At 54.0% G+C, this 19,031-nt stretch overlaps 1 protein-coding gene across 1 annotated transcript; it reads right to left on the bottom strand.

Moving 5' to 3' along the window:
* Nucleotides 1-209: 209 nt before the first annotated feature.
* On the bottom strand, nt 210-18,745 carry LOC119102606 (acetylcholine receptor subunit beta-like 1). The gene is made up of 6 exons (XM_037226047.1): nt 18,602-18,745; nt 17,900-17,944; nt 12,164-12,273; nt 10,176-10,266; nt 2,731-3,657; nt 210-2,159 (listed from the first exon to the last, which is right to left on the bottom strand). The coding sequence occupies exons 1-6, from the start codon at nt 18,656-18,658 to the stop codon at nt 1,995-1,997; spliced, it is 1,395 nt and encodes a 464-aa protein (XP_037081942.1). The 5' UTR covers nt 18,659-18,745; the 3' UTR covers nt 210-1,994.
* Nucleotides 18,746-19,031: the final 286 nt, after the last annotated feature.

Raw genomic sequence — 19,031 nt, 5'->3', positions numbered from 1 at the left:
AATCCGGATATCCAATCCGGATATTCAATCCGGATATCCAATCGGGCAATCCTGCGAACGCTGGCTGGCTTTGGTTGATTGCCGTGCGTCGGCGCGAACGCGTGGCCGTGGCACTGCGTTTCTCTGGTCTAATTTCCCTGCACCTATGCCGGAGATGAGATTTGACTAGTCTGACGCGACACGCGGTGGCTTCCACCAGATGAGTCGACTTTTGACTGCTGGGCGCGTGGAGCATGCTTCCCTCATTATATTTCACGCCCAGTGAAAGCGCCGAGCCACCAGGCCACACACAGTTCCGCTCGCAGATGAACAACACCAGACCAGAAATTGCAAAAACGCGACGTGCTCCATCGGACAGCCGCCAGTTACTTGCGCCACACCGCCCACCACACCACGCAGCTGACGGTGCTGACATGTTCCGGGCGTAGGTCAATGTCAGCGACGGCCGCAGTGTCAGCGCGGTCAGCATCGCTTAGTCCTGGAACAGCGGCTCCAATGGGAAAACTACTAAATCCAACTGAAATCTGCCATCTGATGATACTCAATGGTTGGCATTGTCCAGACACATTGATATAGTCGGCAGCGCCACGACTGCAGTCGGAGTAGCGGCCCGCAGACAGCGATGACGTCATCACACTGCATTCACGTGACGTCATAGCAATGGCCCGCGCTGTTTTGACGTCACAGGAAATGCACCAACCAAAGTGCCCTCGCTCGAAAATAGGCATTCCACGCAGGGTGGCGCCGCCGGCGCCGCCGGCAGCCGCCGACAGCCGGTGAGTCCTGCAGCACCGACTGACGTCACCACCGCCTCCACAAATCAGCGGACGACGAGCCGCGCTCTCCGCCGCTGGATAAAGGTCTAACGTGTCGGCAGTCACCGCCTCGGCAATCAGCAGCAGTCGCGCTGCACGGCGCAATCTCACCAACAACAGCACACCCGTATTCTGTAAAAAATGAAGCCGGCCTCCGCGGCCGCACGAGTCGGCGTGTTTGGATGCGGACCGCAGCGCTGACGCGCCGGCCGCCACCGCGGCAGGCATTGAGCATTTCCTTTTAACGGCTACGCAACCCACCAAGTGTTCCTCGCACCGAAGAATCTGCTACGCTACGCTACACGGGTCGGCTAGTCTAGCGGCGGCGGTTACCTCGATATTGACTAGCTGGCGACTGACGCCGCCACCGCGCGAGACGCCGGCGGGCTCGGCGGCGCCACTGGGCGGCCCCGCTACCGGCGGGCGGGGTGGGGCGAAATGAGCAGAGCCACGCTGGTGCATCACTGCCGCTTGTATGCGCACAACGTGCAGGGCACTCATGCGCTCCGGCTAGCCCGTGTGGAAGCCCGCCTGTCGCGCTGCCCTTAGTCTCAGTTCAGTAAGCTTGCTGGCGTCGAGGGGTGGTTGGCCGATACTGCACGCTCATGATGTGTTTCCATGCGTGTCTACGTCGGTTAGCGGTGGAGGTTTGAGTGGTGATTACACGCTTACCAAGCGAATCCGCACGACAACACCATGGGTGGATTTCGGTTGATGTTTGGAATTGTCGCAGCCAGTGAATTCTCGCGAGCACACCTGCCATCTGCCTCGGTTGTTATGAGCGTGCAATCCCGCGATTGCCCTTTTCAGTTCAAGGTGATTCACCTCCCGGTTGTACGCAACACTCATCGAAAACACTCACCACACCACAGCGGCTAGCAGGAGCAGCAGCAGCTAGCTCGGGTCTGCCGGTCCTGATGCTGCTAGGCCGGAGCACAGTCATCAGAATCCGCCGGCCAACATCGGCAGCAGCGCACCAACACCCGTCCGGGTTCCCACGGACCACGCCACAGCCTGCAGGCGTCACCGATGGACCACGCCACAGCCTGCAGACGTCACCGACAGGCCGTGACGACGGCGACCCCACGGCGGGCGCGCTGGCGGTGGGCACAGAAATGGCCGGAGGACGACGCCTGTTGTGACGAAGTGGCGGTCTGCCCCCAGTGCGGCGGTGGCTGTCTACCGGCCTTGGTAGATGTCGATAATCTTGTCTTGGTCGACGTACTCGAAGATGAAAGGAGCGTCCATGAGGATGCTGATGGTTCCAGCTGTCGTTACCGCGAAGAAGAGGTACAACTGAAGCCGGTCTATCACCATGGCGACGTACTTCCAGTCCTCGCGAATCTGTGGGCCGGCGCAAGATCAGACGGGAGATGAAGGTGCGATTTACGGGTCGAAGGATCACCGCTCTAGCGCGTAAAGAGTGGTCACATAGAAACGTTTCAAGGTTGAGAATCACAAGCTCAGAACGCAGACATTTCAGCCATTGGCCGCTAGAACGCCTGCTCCACAAGACGGAGCGGCGTGGTAACAAACAGAACGCGCGGAACTGACAGCAGCCTTTAACGAGGTCGACCTCGTCCCCAGCTTCGTGCGTTACCATCGAACATTGTGCGCCGCAGCTGATCACCAGCCAATTCCGAAGCCAAGACGTGAACGAAACCAAATGGTCTGATCAATAGGCAGAACATTTCAAGCCTTCAACACTCTTCACCCATGTTTCTGGAGTCTTAAATAGAGTTATCGGACCTTTCAGAGAGATTTAAAATTCCGCTGACTCCCCCTACTGCACCGACATTCAAAAAGACGCTTCTCCTCAACCCTAGATCTCGACGGCCGACCCCGCTGCCCGACCGCGCGAACACACGCGAGCCCCGAGCGGTGGCTGCTCGGGCCGCGAGCGCGCCACCCTCACCTGGATGTACTCGTTCTCATTGCGCAGGTGCTCGGCGATGAACTCGACGGCCTCGGTGGCCTTGTAGGCCTCAGCCGTGAGGAAGACGGAGTCGGAGGCGTCGCTGTCGCGCCGCATGTCCGAAGGCGGCTCCAGCCCGCCGCGGTTGATCTTGCAGTTGGGGTGGTGCAGGTCGGAGAGCTCCATGGCCTCCATCTTGGGCTTGGTGTACTTGGCCGACAGGTCGGGGCTGCTGTAGGAGGGCACGTGCCCGCCCGGTGGCCCGCCGGCCGGCCCCGCACCCGGGCCCTCCATCATCCACCGCAAGCGAGTCTTTTTCGGACGCTTCATAAATAAGAAAATAGGCATATACTTGAGGAAGACGACGCGTATCCAGTTTGGCATGTGGTGGGTGCGCGGCCCCCGAAAGTTCCAGTTGATTATAACCACAGTCACCAGGATGCTGACAGTGTTCATCACGAAGGTGAAGAGCAGGTACTTGGCGATGAGCGGCAGCACCAGCGACGTCGGCGGCAGGATCTTTGAGACGAGCAGCAGGAACACGACCAGGGAGAGCAGGATGCTGATTCCCAGGGTGACCTTCTCGCCCGCCTCGGCCGGTAGATAGAACACGAGCACACACAGAAACGAGATCAGCACCGTGGGCAGGATCAAGTTCACCGTGTAGAAGAGCGTCTTGCGCCGGATCGTGATCCAGAACGTGATGTCCGTTTCCTTCGGGGAGGTCTGGTTCTTATGGTTGAGGTAGGCGGGCACTTCGACGATGTCCCAGGTGCCCGACTTCCAGTAATCGGAGAGGTCGACGAACTCCTTATTGTTGAAGAGCTTCAGCGACACCTGGTCGCCGTTGAAGGTCCACGAGCCGAACTTCATGACACAGGTCTGCTGGTCGAACGGGAAGTACGTGACGTCGATCGTGCACGAGCTCTGGGGAGAAGCAGACGAAGCGCAATTAGAGCCAGCCAGGGGCGGACCGAGCCGTCTAAGTCGTTGCGATTAAAACATATGGCAGTCGACAGTCCTCGCTTGCCTTTACTTTGACGGAGGCGGCGGCGGGAATTCAGCATCTTCCGCCAGTGTTCTTATCGGCACAGCATACGCGGACTGCCATTCGATTACGCCTGCCTCCTGTCGGCGCTTCATTAAGAGGACAGCTGCATCTGTGTCATTAGTCGCCTCTCGGGGGCAGGATTTAATGAGATTCCGGCGTGCCAGCCGTCGACAAAGCTGATCCCTTCGAGCTTTGTTTACAGCAGAACACGGCTGGTGTGCGTGCCACGTCACCGGCGATTAAATTCCTGTCCGCAACAGAATGTCCGTGAGGCTGTGAAACCGGCGAGCCCGAAGAGAGTGCCCGGATGGCTGAGCCTGTTGGAGGGGAAGGGGAGCGGGGAGCCTGGAAGATGGACATAAGATTCAATGAAAAGGCGGTTCAGGAACTGCGCGCAGGGGATGAAGACACCTACCAATATCTGCATATGGTCATCCCTCGTCGCATGCGCATAAGCCATGGCACGGGTAATCGGAATTCTTCCACCCGAATAGGCTGGACGGTGTCACAGAGCAAGACTGACGACGAGTACTTAATGTTCGGTTGCTTGCTGAGGCAAGGAGGCGGTAAGCTCTTGTGCCTCAGGCGAAGCTCTGGCCTCACAGAGACGTTTACAAATTTTGTTGAATTCACGTATCAAGTTACTAGCTTTCAAATCACCCGCCGGGGACACCATATACCTCAATGGAAAATTTGTCTCACTACATATCATATATGAACCACAAACGTGGAAGAGGCAGCATTCACACGGAGTCCCTGTTTTCGTTTCCAGGCAGGGTGCGTCGTTTCATTTCACTATTTCTCGCGCCCAGCCGCGCCCGGAAGCTAATGAACGCGGCACACTCTCGTGTCGGAATCGGGTGTCACTCCGGCGGCGCGCGGCGACACAAACATTCGGCCGACAGCGGCCGACAGCTGGAAATTGTCGGCACGACGCGGCGAAAATATCCGTCCGGCGCCGCCGCCGCCACCGCCGCCGCCGCCGCCGCCGACGGCGACGACGGTGCGGCTTTTCTTGCACCCGCCGTGGCAGCATGCGCCTTCGTGCGGCAGCGCTGCCTTTGTCCAGAGGGCATTTCCGCTTAGCTGGATCTATACAGAGTAATAGATCAGGCTATTTTCCGGCAGCCTGAGCCGCTTTCTTGCTCCACCGCTCGGCCCATTTGAAACCAAATAAACGAAGACTTGATCATGCTTCTAGCGCCGCGGTTCGCCGGCGGCGTCCCCCACGGCGTCCCACGAATGTCTGCCAGTAATATGCGTCAAGAATTGCCTGTCAGATGGCATACCAGCGGGCTGCGTACATAATCAATGAGACCACCACAAGGACGGCCGGGCGCGACGGAGGGCGGGGCTCAGCGCGGCCCTCTCTGGAGACACATGCCCATTGACCACAGCCCCTCCCCCCTCCGCGCACCCACACACACACGGCGAAGAAGGGGAGGGGCGGGCGTAGATTACCAGGTCCTTCTGGAGGTACCCCGGGACGGATCGAAAGGGCGACGGACGTGACAGAAGCTCCTTCCGAAGAAAACGCCGAAAATCACCCCCCTTGAATTGGTTTCCAGAGAACTAGCGAAGTATTCTAAGCTCCGAAATTCTCTTCCGCGACTGTGTGCTGGATTCGCCTATGAAGTCGCTCGCGTCCACGTCTGCCGCCGCTCAGCCGGCGTGAGCAGACTGTGCAGGGTTCTGCGGAGCTTCTCCGGAGGCCCGCTCCGACAGGCCACACCCACCGCGCGCTCCGGGTGGGCGGGGGGGGGGGGACGCTGCGGACCGGGACGGGGAGGGGGGACCGGGGACGCCGGCGGGGCTCCGCCGCCAGCCGGCCCTGCCGCAGACGCCGGCCCAAAGTTATGTGAGACGCAGCGCTGTTCAGCGAGGTTCAAGAGGCCGTTTGTCCGGCAGCACACCAAAGAATCGGACAACTTCCACGGGCCAAGCTGATTCAGAGCCCGGGTCGCAGGCAACGACTGGCCCCAATGACGCGGTCCCCGCCGGCGCGGTTATTGCACGGCACCACTATTAATGGACGATACGCCACGGTCAGTGAGTGGGGGCAAAGCGCTTCCGAATTCGCTGCTCAGCGCGGAGGCCGGGCGGTTCAGAAATGTGATAAACAGCAATGTAGTACGTTTTAATGCTTTCGTCACTCGTTTTTTGGCCGCGTGACGAGGTGCTGTGAAAACGTCCAAAGCGCTAAAAGCGCTTCAAAAATGATTATCTTCTTTGTCATGTCACTTCCCCTCCACTTTTCCCACTTCCTCTTCCCAGCAATTTATCCTCCTACCCATACCCCTCCCGCCATGGATCTCTTCCTTCCGCCCTCCGCCTCCCTTCATCAATGTCTCTCGCCCTCCCACCCAGGAGGAGAAAATCGCCGGCCCGGTGTTACGGCTGCGCTGAGGGCGCGCCGGCGGATCGCCTCCGGCCATATCCGGGTCACGGCCGCAGGAGGCCGATCCCCTAATCTCGAGGCCGCAGCGGCCAGATGAGGCAGTTGCGGCGCACTACAGACTATCGCCCCACAGCCGTCGCGGGCACCGGCCGGCGCCGGGCCGGGCCTGGACGGCGGCCGTCGATCCGTCGGCGCGAATAATTACTCGGTGCGGTGGGCGGCGCGAGGCGATCCACTCCTTCCTTATCGCGCCACGCACTGCTCGGCGCCCCGGGCAGTCGCATCTCACCCTGTGTCAATATGGCACACGGCTGGCGTTACCAGATCAATAGCCCCTCGCCTCTTCAAAGCGACGCGCCGCCCGACCGTCTCCATGACAACGCGTTCGCGGGCGAGACGGCGGCGGCAGCGGCTGGACGGTCGCGGCCGACTGCGCCAAATGGCTGGCCGCCTGTGAATGAAATGTCGCCGGCGCACTCGGCAATAGGCAGCCGCGGCTGTCCGCCCTCCGTCCCCTCCCCTTCCCTCCTTACTCTACCCCTCCCCTGCCGGTGGCGGGCGACTAACGCGAGGTGGGCGCGGGGAGGCCCGCCGGCCGTCCCGACTCCAGACCGGGACTTTAGCCTGTTTGAGAGATGTGGTTCTATGCTTGCGATTTGTTTCAAGGTTACATGGATAATGCTGGCTGGCTGCTCTGCAAACAGCTTCGCCACCAGGGCGCTTTACGATAAATCCGCGCCGAATCCCCGGATGGAACACCACCATGTGTTAAATTTTGATGCTGAACGGCAAATGGGGCCGGTCACAGTAATGTTCTCTACTTTCGTGAGAATGGCTCTCAGCGCGCATGGCTTAGGGCGTTCAGCACCATTCTGTGAGATGCTGAGGTCGATAATATCGAAGACCAGTAGCTCTCTTCACGAGACGAAACAAATACAGCCAACTCATGTCGCCGGGAGATGTTCCAAGCACAAGCTCCGTGTCACGTAGCGTTTTGTATCAAATTACTCAGATTGGTGTTCCAACGCACTATGGGTAAGATTACCTTCAGCAGTGTTATTCAGCGAGTTGGCATAAATCGCTCAAAACAAGTGATTGAAGGCAGCTTTCCATGCTAATTCAGAGTCTGCACTCTGTATCGTAAACGTCACATCATTGACTTCCCCAGGCTTAAATCAAGGTGGTTGAACTGAGATACCATGCCTGACAAGGTTTCTTGGAATTAAGCTTGTGTAAGGGGGGATCTCGCCCATTAAATTCGAGTGTAACGTTATTTCTAAACTACTGACGATGTTAAAAATCATATGGTTCACACGCGCTACGTATAACGAGGCACACATATATACTCGCTGATTGGAAACCTGTCTAGTCGGAGTCGGTGTCGCCTGTGTTAGCTTCTACCAGATTTTGTGAGACTCCTAGAGGATTCTATTGTACGACGACGGGCGCCTCCTCTAATAATGCCCTGTCACCTTCCGCTGCTCACCTACGAGCTGGTGATGAGGTTACTCTTGTCCAATAGGTGCGCGATCTGGTCGGCGACGTCATGCAGGCTAGCCTTTTCTAACGTTTCCCACACGGTACGTTGTCAGTTCCTTATTGCGGGACTGTTGCGCGTCCTTCCTGAAGAGTCCGAGTGGGCGGGAAAGCGCGACAATGATAGCTGCTCTATGGTGTGGTACTCAGCGCCCAGACACGGCATCCAGTGCCGCGGCTAGAGGCTCACGAACAGCTCGGCTGTTTCAGGCGCCGGAATTCTCAGCGCCGGCTGGATATCCAGGCATCATGGCTTCCTGTGTAACATTCGGGTGTCAGATCAGGCGCCCGTTGACCCGGTGGCCCCGGCGGCGGTCGCCATGTTTGCGAAGGCTTGCTTATCCTTTGTTGAGTGCCGCGTAAGTCGCACGTCGATTGGGTGAAATGTCGCCCAAAAAAGGCAGTTGGAGCCCCCTTATCACATCATCGGCTGAGGAGACTAACTTTAGTCTTGGAACGGACGTCGGACATGTGTTGACCCTGCTCGCGTTCGGAGTGACCATTCTCAGATGAACGCCGGGTCGGCCTGTTCTTCCTTTCGAACTCGCCGTTTTGCCGCATGAATCCTATCTGCCGAGTGCCTGACAGGAGACTCTATCGCATCGTTTTAAAGGCTCGTGCCCTTTTCACTGAAACGTAGGGGTGCCGACCACCGACGGATGAAACTGGGAATCCTCCGGCAACATTTTCGTCTTCAGTCTCTTCTCGTATTCAGGCCAACACCTCAGTGTGCCTGTTTGTTTTCACACATTTTTATCTGAGATTGTCAACGCGTTTTCAGTAACCGCGTGCGTTGCTCGATCTTCGCGATACTCACACCGCAGACTTCGGAGCGAGATCTCACCTGTGCTTCTGGTATAGCTCTGCATCCACCGTTTACCTGAATAAACGTCACAAGGCACCTCCGTGACGTGGCGACAAACGCGGCGCTGCCGAGTGCTCCTGGCAGACACGCAAACCAATTGCCGATTTACAGCTTGCCGTAAGGCACCCGCAGGCAATCTGACCCCGCAGTTCACGGGCAGGGAAATTAGCCACAGGTGTTTTATGACTCCAGGCCGACTCTGATGAAGACGGCACAGGAGATTGCTACCCACACGGGACAACAGAAAAAGAGAGATAGATAGATGGGTAGAGAGAGAGAGAAAGAGGAAGAGAAAGAGAGAGGGAGAGAGATATGAGAGAGAGAGAGAGGGAGGGAGAGAGAGAGAGAGATGAGAGACAGAGAGGGGAAGAAAGAGAGGGAGAGGGAGAGAAGAGTGTGGCTTGAAATGGGAGCCTAAGGGAAAAAGTTGAAGGTTGAAAGCTAAGAGCTAGCGAAAATGAAGGCTGCTTACACTGCTTGCTTTCATGCGCACTGTACACAGCTATACCTGTGAAAGTTTTATCATACATGTACTTGGTAAGTCGCTAGCTGCATCACACGTAACTTTCCTACCTCACAAAAGCAAGCGTTTTGTGTCTTTCAAGTTTCAATGAGCATTGTCCGGTCACCAGCGTAGTTATTACTGCTTCGTCCGCCAGGTGACAGGCCGCCAAAGCATGCGTCAACTGTAGCTCGATACCTTTGTTCGCATAAGTCTGTGCGGGATGTTTCTGTTGAGTTAAAACCGAATGCCTATATCTAGCACACAAAAAAACGCGCAAAAATAGCGCGGAACGCGACATGCCTAATTCATTCCGGTAACGCTCGTACAAATATGTCCCCAAGAGTCTTGGTAGCCGAGTGTCTTGCTTTTTGAACAGAATAGTGCACTGGAATAAATATAACAGCTTTGTAAAGCTGAAACACATCTCTTCCATTTTCTCGCATGTAAGCAAAGCCGAAGCCTGCTTGACAACCAGATATCTGCCTGGTTCCCAGTTTTGGTTTTTGTTTTCCACTGGTTCCTTCGACAAAACAAAACCACGGATCGTGGTTTCCACTGCTTTTGTCAGCAAAACAAAACCCTGGATCCTGGTTCCGGCTGGTTCTTTCCACAAACCAACATCCTGGATCCTGGTTTCCACTGATTCTTTACACAAAATAAAACCATGGATCTTGGTTCCTGCTGGATTTTTCAACCAACCACGATATTGCCAGGATGGATCTTGGTTCTTGCTCGATCCTTCGACTAAATATAAGGGTGGATCCTGGGTTCTTTCTGGTTCCGGAACCGGGCCATCAGGAACCAGGCACATATCTGTAATGGCGGCTTCGGCGGATTGGTTCAAACAAATCGGCAGAGCGATATTAGAATATAACGATAAATTCACAACTCTCCATTCAGCTTGCAACATGTCTACACGCCGAATATTTCATTTCTACGGGTTTCCACTTTTGATTTAGGCCCACTTACGAACGCAAGATGACCCATAGTGCATCACCCAGGGTGCGCAGCAGCGCAGATTCTGCAGATTGTTGTGCCATATCACGTGCACGAGCCCCGCCTTCTGAAGCCGGCCCGTCGCTGCCCGTACCTGGTAGATAGCAGGTGGGATCCAGAGCACCTCTCCGTTCGGGTGCACCAGCACGTTAGACTTGTAGCGGACCTCGTAGTTGCCGTCGGCACTGTGGTGAGAAGACCAGTTGACGTCACACTGTCACAGGCCCCGTGACGTCACCCCGTCAGAGGGCCGGGTGACGTCACCCGTCAGATGCCCGGTGACGTCACCCCGTCAGAAGACCAGGTGGCATCACCCGCCAGAGGCCGGCGCGGCGCGAGGCACAAGCACGTTACACCGCTAATGATGGCGTGATTGATTGATGCAATTACTGGCTCGGGGTTACGGCATATAGCGCATCATCGCTCAGGCACGACGAGATGATAAACGGTCCCGTTGACAAAGGAGCCACATATTGACAACACAACAAGAAGGCTAAGGATATGATGATAGATGGCCTGGAGAAATAGGGCGCTGTCATCTGTATGGAGGCGAGAACCATCCGAATCACACTCATCGTGGGGAAACGCAGAAGAACTTCAAATGATGTATACAAAAATGAGACACGCATAACAAAGACGCATGTCAAACAGTCCTTCATTTTAAGGTAGCCAGGTGCCTGATGTAAACTACGCCGTAATTTCCATCAATTTTGACACCAAGAGGTCGTAGAGCTTTCGGTTCAGTTGAGCGTTTAGCTATGATATTTTATCCTTGGTGCGAAATTATTGAGCAGCTGTGAACGTGCATGGCATTGATTATGAAAAATATTTCGTTTGGAGGTCCAGAAAAAACAACCAAGGTATTACCAAAGTTGGTTTTGACCGGGAACGCCACTAGAATGCTCGCGTGAGTTCCCAAAAGTAAAGTGCAGGCGACTTATTTGGATTAATTTTCTATGATAAGCAGCCAACCAAAGCCAGACAAGGTCAACCGCACCTCCAGTATCACTACAACCATCAGATCGCTGGCTGCTAATCGCCCACAGAGTAGAAATTTGGAAGCCCCCGAGCGATTCGTTGGGGGGGACTCTGACGATGCTATTGGTTTAGAAATCAAGTCACGGGCAGAATCGGTGGAAGTGGCCAACGGGTGGACCACTGGATATGAAGGAACTGAATAGCATATTTGCATGAAGACAAGAAAAACAGCAGGTCGGTCATAAGCCCTATTTTCCGAACATGTGGGCTGCTGATGGATACAATCACCAAGGTTGGCCTTGTTCAATGGAAGGAACTTTTATAGTGATAAGCAACAAAGGAAGATGGTAGCGTTCTAGGAAAATCGCGATTTTAAATGTAAACGGTGAATTTTAGGTCAGTCTCGAGGAAACCAGCGTGGAAGGTGCGAGGTTACAGCTGCCAGCCATTGGAGTTAGTAAAGTGAATTGCATATTTGTATTAAAACGAGATGAAAAAGCAGATTGATCACAAAGTCCATAGTTCAAACGTTTTGGCCGAAAGCGAATAGAACGAACTACATTTTGGTGGACAGAAAGAAACTTTTATATTTATTAGCAGCAAAAGCAGACGGAAGAGTTTTCTGGGAACAAGACGTGATTCGAAAGTGAAAACCTGATTTTCAGTGCAATTTCGAGGACATTGGCACCGCCACCAGAATCAGACATGCCTTATATAGATACATCCGGCAACGGTCTAATCTTGAACTAAATGTGGCACTTGTCCTTTCCAAATATCCACCTAAAACCACGAGCTCAAATATGTTCAAGTGCCAGCCAGCTAAGCAGACATTCGCATTTCCTTTTTTTTTAAAGTCGTCACCATTCATTGAAGACGACTAAGGCCAGCTAAGGGCTGCCTCCACCAATCCCGTCTCTCACACCATACGACAGATGCGAATGATTCCAAGCATTACCATCACGAATGAATTGTGCGAATTGTGCCGGACAAACTGCGTGGTACCATGGCGCCGGCTTAATGACTGTCTGCACGCCTGGCATGCCCATCCGGCAGTTAGTCTCAGCGGATGACGCGCGGCATCGAGGACGCTGGCTGGGCACTCACTTGTTGAAGAGCACGATGTCAGGCTTCCACACCTTGTCGGGGGGCAGGCGCAGCACCTGGATGCCACGGTAGTCCGACTCGTCCCACATCAGCTGGTAATCTGTCCATTTCTGTCCGACACAGAGACATAGATTACATGAATAAGCTTTAGCTTTTTTACGAGGCGTTCAACGGCCATGGCATGTCATTTATGTCATCTCCGAAAGCGGACGTGAAAGGTACCCCGCTGATTACATCAACAGTAACCAAAAGACGATCAGTAGCAAGCACCGAGCCTTCGACTTTACAGCCATTCATCAGTCAGTAGAAAAGTGCACAACGCTTGAACTGCCGCAATCTTCCCCAGAAATGTCCTCCCCATAGCTCCATTGGTTAGACCGGCTGCCTTACGATTCAGGCGCGCGTGGCGGGGCGGGTTCGGGTCACTTTAGGTGCTCACTAGTCCCCTCAACTGGGATGGCCTGTGACCGGTGGTGGCGGCTGTGCTTAAGGTCAGATGACGTCACAGGGCATGGCGGACCGTGTCGGGCATTGCGGTACGTTCGCCACAAAATTCTGCCGTCCTGGGATTTCACGATCGGATGGTAAGGGTTATGGTTCGCACAGCACTCACTGCTAGTGCGGCCACATATCCCAGAAAGCAACCAAATCACGTTGTTTGGAATACATCTTACAAAAGAATAACAGTTTGAATCTGATAGGATTTTAAAACATCTTGTTGTGTTTATGATGAGTTTTGGGAGCCATGAACAAACTACGTTAGCAATAAGCTACCGCTTGTCAAAGTTGGTTTAAATTGTATTTGAGTATATATATATATATATATATATATATATATATATATATATATATACATTTACTTATTTATCCATCTCTTTATACCTATAGATAGATAAGTAGATATGGATATATAGGTAGAGAATGAGATCGATAGATAGATACACCGGTAGATGGGTAGATAAATGCGTCTTTTAAGATTCTCACGAGGTAAATATATTTCGACACGCCCCAAATACTGAAACATTTTATACCATCATATCTGAGATTTGCCCGGCGGGGGATTATATGGCAATTTAGATAAGATAGAGATATAAATCTCCTTGCACCGTGCAGACGACAAAAACGCCCTGTAGTACGACGACAAATTGTTTTGGCAAAAAAAGAAAGGTCCAGGAGACGAATTGTAACGAATTAGCTGAATGTCGATGAATGGGAGCTTTTGGATGCCACCCACAGCAAATTCACCTGCCGTCTTTCTCCCAACGCGGGCTCAGCAGGCTACTTCGTTCCTGGCTGTCAGCCAAAGCCTGAAGCCTGCTTGTGATGTACGGGCCCTCCTTCCCCCGGACAATTTTTTGGCAATGTTTGGGAAGATTGGGAGATTTTCGAGTTTTTACCACATAAACCAGCTTTAAAGAAGAGTGTCTTCCGTGTGTGATTACACACTTACGTAGCAACAGCGTTATGGCGGACTGCCGTCACAGAAGCGAAAGAGCAGCTCATGGGATTAGATAAGCCGCCTAAGTTTCTTCAAACATGGCTGGGCGTTCTCCGTGACATTGTATGGGCGGCTTAAGTGATCCGAGTTACGAGCTGTTCAGATATATTCACGATACGTGCATATATCAAAGGTGTGATAATTTCAGAAATGTTGGGCTAATTCAGAGAGGCACCACATGTTACATGATTAAGCATAGCACAAGTGCATGCCGCAACATGCAAACAGCGAGGCAAATAACAACATGATCCATGCACCAAATGAATTTCGCGCCTAGTTGTGAACGCTACAATTGGCCAAAAATGCAACTTAAATGCTTGATTGAATACAGGAGGGTCGGTACGAGCTTTGCATGTGCGTAGTATGTTGACAGCCCATAGGTTTGTGCTCTCCAGGTCTCTTCGTTACATGAAATGCTTTCGTCTTCGCAGGAAAATGACGCGATCAAAACCATACAGCAAACATGATTGCCATGTCCATCTGCGGAAAATCTTTGACTTCCTTGCATGGCGATGACCGTTGCGAGATCCTGCGGTCCTAGGCGCTGGTTTTGGCTCAGAGAATCCTGATTTCGTTACGGTCGAATAAACTCCGCAAGGCGCCCGTCTACACTATTGTCCACGAAATTCATTGACCCCTGACCTATCACCACATGCAGTGTCGGACAAATGGTGCGGTCAAAGCCGCCATGGCACCAGCAATACGGTCAGGATGGTTGTGGGTCTGAACGACGGGGAACCAAGTTTCGCACCATTAACCCGCAAATGGGCCACAATAGACCATGTAACTACGAATAGACCTGATTATGTCTGTCAAGTCCGTAATCTCCTGATCGTTGCTGCTCCCAATCGCGTTTTTGCAACACCCATTTAGCAAGCATTGCGCTTCGTCTCAAGTACACGTGCGACCATTGGCGAGACGTTTTTCTTTTGCTTCTTACATTTCTCATCAATGTAACTAGGGACGTGAGATTCAGAAATAAGCCACAATTACCTCACCGAGCCGTGGTCAGCGGGCAAACTCAGCTTCTCAATTCCGGCGTTTTCAAAACAGTGCGTCATCAAATCCCCGGAGCGCCAAGACGGACAGCGGATTTCTTCGAAACAAGTTTTATTGTTGATCAGCCCGGGGCTGACAAAGTTTTCAAATATCATGGCCGTTCAATCCATCGCCGTGTGTTTGTCTGCCAAGAATTACGAACGTTCGACGCCGAAAGTTGGCGGCGGGGCGTCCATCATTGACCCACCACGGCCAGCCAATTGAAAACCTTTTCGACAGCGGCCCGATTCCGCGGCCCGACCGGGCGCCGGCGGGCGAGCGCTCCTCAGCAGCGCCGGCGTCGCTGCCGACGCTGTTTAAAAGCCAGCGGTTGTTTGCGCAGCGGCCAGGGTGAGCCGATCAATGGTCTGTGGCCACAGAGCCGGGATTTCTTAGCGCAGAGGGCCGGTCCCGGCTGAGCGGCCGCAGCAGTGGAAAGACCGGCCCTGGCTGAGCGGCCGCAGCAGTGGAAATACCGGCCCTGGCTGAGCGGCCGCAGCAGTGGACAGACCGGCCCTGGCTGAGCGGCCGCAGAAGTGGACAGACCGGCCCTGGCTGAGTGGCCGCAGCAGTGGACAGGCCGGTTCCGGCTGAGCGGCCGCAGCAGTGGACAGACTGGCCCTGGCTGAGCGGCCGCAGCAGAAGAAAGACCGGCCCTGGCGGAGCGGCCACCGCAGTGGACAGACCGGCCCCGACTGAGCGGCCGCAGCAGGGGACAGGCCGGTCCCGGCTGGGCGGCCACCGCAGTGGACAGACCGGCCCTGGCTGAGTGGCCGCAGCAGTGGACAGACCGACCCTGGCTGAGCGGCCGCAGCAGTGGACAGACCGGCCTTGGCTGAGCGGCCGCAGCAGTGGACAGACCGGCCCTGGCTGAGCGGCCGCAGCAGTGGACTGACCGGCCCTGGCTGAGCGGTCGCAGCAGTGGAAATACCGGCCCTGGCTGAGCGGCCGCAGCAGTGGACAGACCGGCCCTGGCTGAGCGGCCGCAGAAGTGGACAGACCGGCCCTGGCTGAGCGGCCGCAGCAGTGGACAGGCCGGTTCCGGCTGAGCGGCCGCAGCAGTGGACAGGCCGGCCCTGGCTGAGCGGCCGCAGCAGGGGACAGACCGGCCCTGGCTGAGCGGCCGCAGAAGTGGACAGGCCGGCCCGACTGAGCGGCCGCAGCAGTGGACAGGCCGGTCCCGGCTGAGCGGCCGCAGAAGTGGACAGACCGGCCCTGGCTGAGCGGCCGCAGCAATGGACAGGCCGGTCCCGGCTGAGCGGCCGCAGCAGGGGAGGAGGTTCTCCTGTTGGGTGCGAGTGGTGCAGCGTTGCCCACCATTTCGTCGCATTCCCCACCTCTTGACCGCTGTATTCAGTGACGCCCCATAATGGGCCGTACGATGACGGGCCCCAGAATCTGCACCGAGCCGTGCATTGAAGTGGTCCATGAAAGTGTTCTTTTTTTGTGGAAGTGCGTTCAACGGTTTCATTTTTCCAATTGTCGCGTGCCAGAGATGCACACATGATGATTCACAGGTGCTGCTGTTAACCGTGCAACACTCGGCATCTCCTAGCACTAATGGTCTAAGTGTGCGTCCAGAGCGAAACAGCGATGCACCTTAGCCCAGATAAAGCATATTGTTTCACCCGATGATTATTGTAAGAATGCTACAATGACCGACCTTGTTTGGCGTACGATAAGTCTTCTACACAGTTTCCCTACTAGAGAAACGCGGCTGATGTAATTAAAACCGGCTTCCATATGAAACGCTGAAATTCGCCAACATCCACGGATACAACATGGCACAAATACAACTAGCCTGTAGTGACGATTCCAAAGCTCTGGCTTTGGGCATTTTGGCGACCAACAAACAATTCTATTATTCAAGAGCTGATGGGACAGGACGGTTCCGCTTTTCTTTGACGTCAGAACACAGTTTGTGCATGTTGTTAAGGCTCGACATTCTACAACAAACCGTAATCATATCAAAGAGCCACCAAGCTGCAGCCACGCGACCAAAAATTTAGGATCGCCGAAGCGGGTCAACCGACTTCATCAACCGTGCTGAAATCGATGGCCGGTTCCCAGATCAGCATAAATGACATGGGGAATATGGAGAGCAGCCAGTGAGACGAATCCGGCTATTCTCTGAGCCCAGTCAACGGATTAATGGCGGTTTGTGCTTCTGGCCCAGTATCCATCAATTGGCATGCTGGAAATGGCACGGCTGTGGCTGGCGAGTCATTTAGGGTTCGCTGAAGCCGACAGAGGCTTTTCCTGGTTTCGCATTAGAGATTAGTTCTCCTAAGCCTTGCCAGTGCCTGTGCATTAGGCTTTGGCGCGAGCGTATGTGAGTGGAAGAGAGAGATAGTGGTAACCCAGATGGTAATCTGAACTCCGTCATTTTTCACCAGGTCCCTGACAGTCGTTACCTGATTTGGTTGTCATCACCAGGCAGCACCGAGTGTTCAAATGTGCTGTGTTCATCGATCAGAAAAATATTTCAGTGGCATATGGCAGATGCGAAGTCATTACGCAAATCACGTGGTTTGTCGCATGCGTCATGCATTGGCATTGGACGATTCCAGGACGGCTGCAAGGCATGGAACTGAAAGGTTGAAAAAAATGCGCATGGCTGAAACACTGGCGTTTATCATGAGCGGATCACTAATTTTAGCATGGTGGTGCTGGTAGGCATTCCACGCCAATTCGGCGTAATCTTGTCTGGATATTCTTCAACAGGAATGGCACACGTGTCAAAAAGTTCAGACTCCTAAAAAGTGTCTATCGCGACAGAGGCTTTTTGAGTATTTGAACTTGCATTATCCTGCATCACTTTATTGAATGGTTCGGGATGTCATCTTCACTGAATGGTTCGGGATGGCATGTTAATTGAATGATTCGGGATGACGTCTTAATTGAATGGCTCGGGATGACATCCTAATTGAATGCTATGTGCAGGTCACTTTATCACTATTCTTGTACCAACGGTCAGGGGACATCAATGCTTCTCGAAAAAGTGGAACTCTTGCAGAACATATTCTGCGTTCTGGTATCACTGCTAATATGTAGCAGGCAAACAGCAAGGATAAGTATACAGGTTTGTCGGCATGAATTACTTGTGATTGCTTGCGCTATGTCTAAGTACAAGGGTAAACATGAATACGCGCAGCGTATTGAACATGAAGCGTGCATTGGTGCTGTTGACGGTGCCTTACCAGTCGAAGCCAGACGTTGGACTTCATTATCTGATTCTTTTCGTTCTGAAATAGGGGAAAACTGTCTTAACGCATGGAATATGACCTCGCCAAAATACGAAATGGGGAAGTTAATTTGCATACTATGGCCGCGAATAAGTGCTAATCAAAAGCTCAACCGGGGCTCCCATTCTTATCAGACGCAGAGCGATATACATTATCATAGTTATGGTACACAATGCTGAAATGCGGCTTACCCACCCCACTGGAACCTGGCTTAAACATGAATTTGCACACAAGAAGGGTACCGTTAGTACAGCGGTAAAGCTGAGAGTCTACAAAACCAGGGGTACAGGGTTCGATTCCCGCAGCGCCCGCCCTTCCTGCCAGGATGAGAGGTAGACGACGTCATGTACACTCAGCAGCTGAATGCTTCGCAAAGCCCAAGTGACAATGGCCCACACAAACAGGGGGATAGCATGGTGCTGAGGCAATATCAGCGTCGAGTGTAAATATACTCGCTGATCGATGACAACCTCCTATGCATCAGTCATTCACTTTGTTGCTGTGTGCCTAAAGCAAACCTGTCTGTCTCAGTCAAACTACGCGGATATTTGACCCAGACTTGTTGCGGGCAGGAATGCCCTGGCACATCGTTAAAGGGCAAGCTGTCAAGACAAGGAGCAGCTGGCCTCTTGCCCAGGCATCCGGTCAGCCACTTACCACGCTGATGAGCTGGATGAAGGCGAGCCCGAATTCCACTTGGACCGTTTTGGTCATGTTTTCGACGGGTCGAATCAGCTTGTTGTATCCAAAGAATAAGTCGGCGACCAACCGCTCCTCGTCCTCCGAACCTAGCCCTGCAACAAGAGCCGCTCCGTTATCGCTCCGACCGTGTCAGGGCCTTTGCAGCCTCGCCTCGTCCTCCGAACCCAGCCCTGCAACGAGAGCCGCTCCGTTATCGTTCCGACCGTGTCAGGGCCTTTGCAGCCTCGCATTGGCGGCTTCGCGACGCAGGCATCGTGAGCTCCCGCATCCTCCGACCATCCGCATCCTCGCCATGGCAGCCGCGGTCTCGGGCCGTGACGGATCGCGTGACAAATTTATGCGCGGCTGGGCTGGATGGGTCACACGATTGAGGAGAATTCGGCCC

Source organism: Pollicipes pollicipes, unplaced genomic scaffold (genome assembly GCF_011947565.3).
Source record: "Pollicipes pollicipes isolate AB1234 unplaced genomic scaffold, Ppol_2.1 Scaffold_5724;HRSCAF=6776_pilon_pilon_pilon, whole genome shotgun sequence".
Taxonomy (NCBI): Eukaryota; Metazoa; Arthropoda; class Thecostraca; order Pollicipedomorpha; family Pollicipedidae; genus Pollicipes; species Pollicipes pollicipes.
Note: the sequence above shows the minus strand (reverse complement) of the source record. Positions and strands in the feature narration are given on the sequence as shown.

Bases quoted from the DNA above. Each gene is read 5' to 3' on its own strand.
- LOC119102606 (XM_037226047.1), bottom strand. From the start codon at position 18,658: ATGACCAAAACGGTCCAAGTGGAATTCGGGCTCGCCTTCATCCAGCTC. The intron at 17,945-18,601 runs GTAAGTGGCTGA...CCCCTATTTCAG, and splicing joins TCATCCAGCTCATCAGCGTG to AACGAAAAGAATCAGATAAT. The intron at 10,267-12,163 runs GTGAGTGCCCAG...TTCTCACCACAG, and splicing joins GACATCGTGCTCTTCAACAA to TGCCGACGGCAACTACGAGG.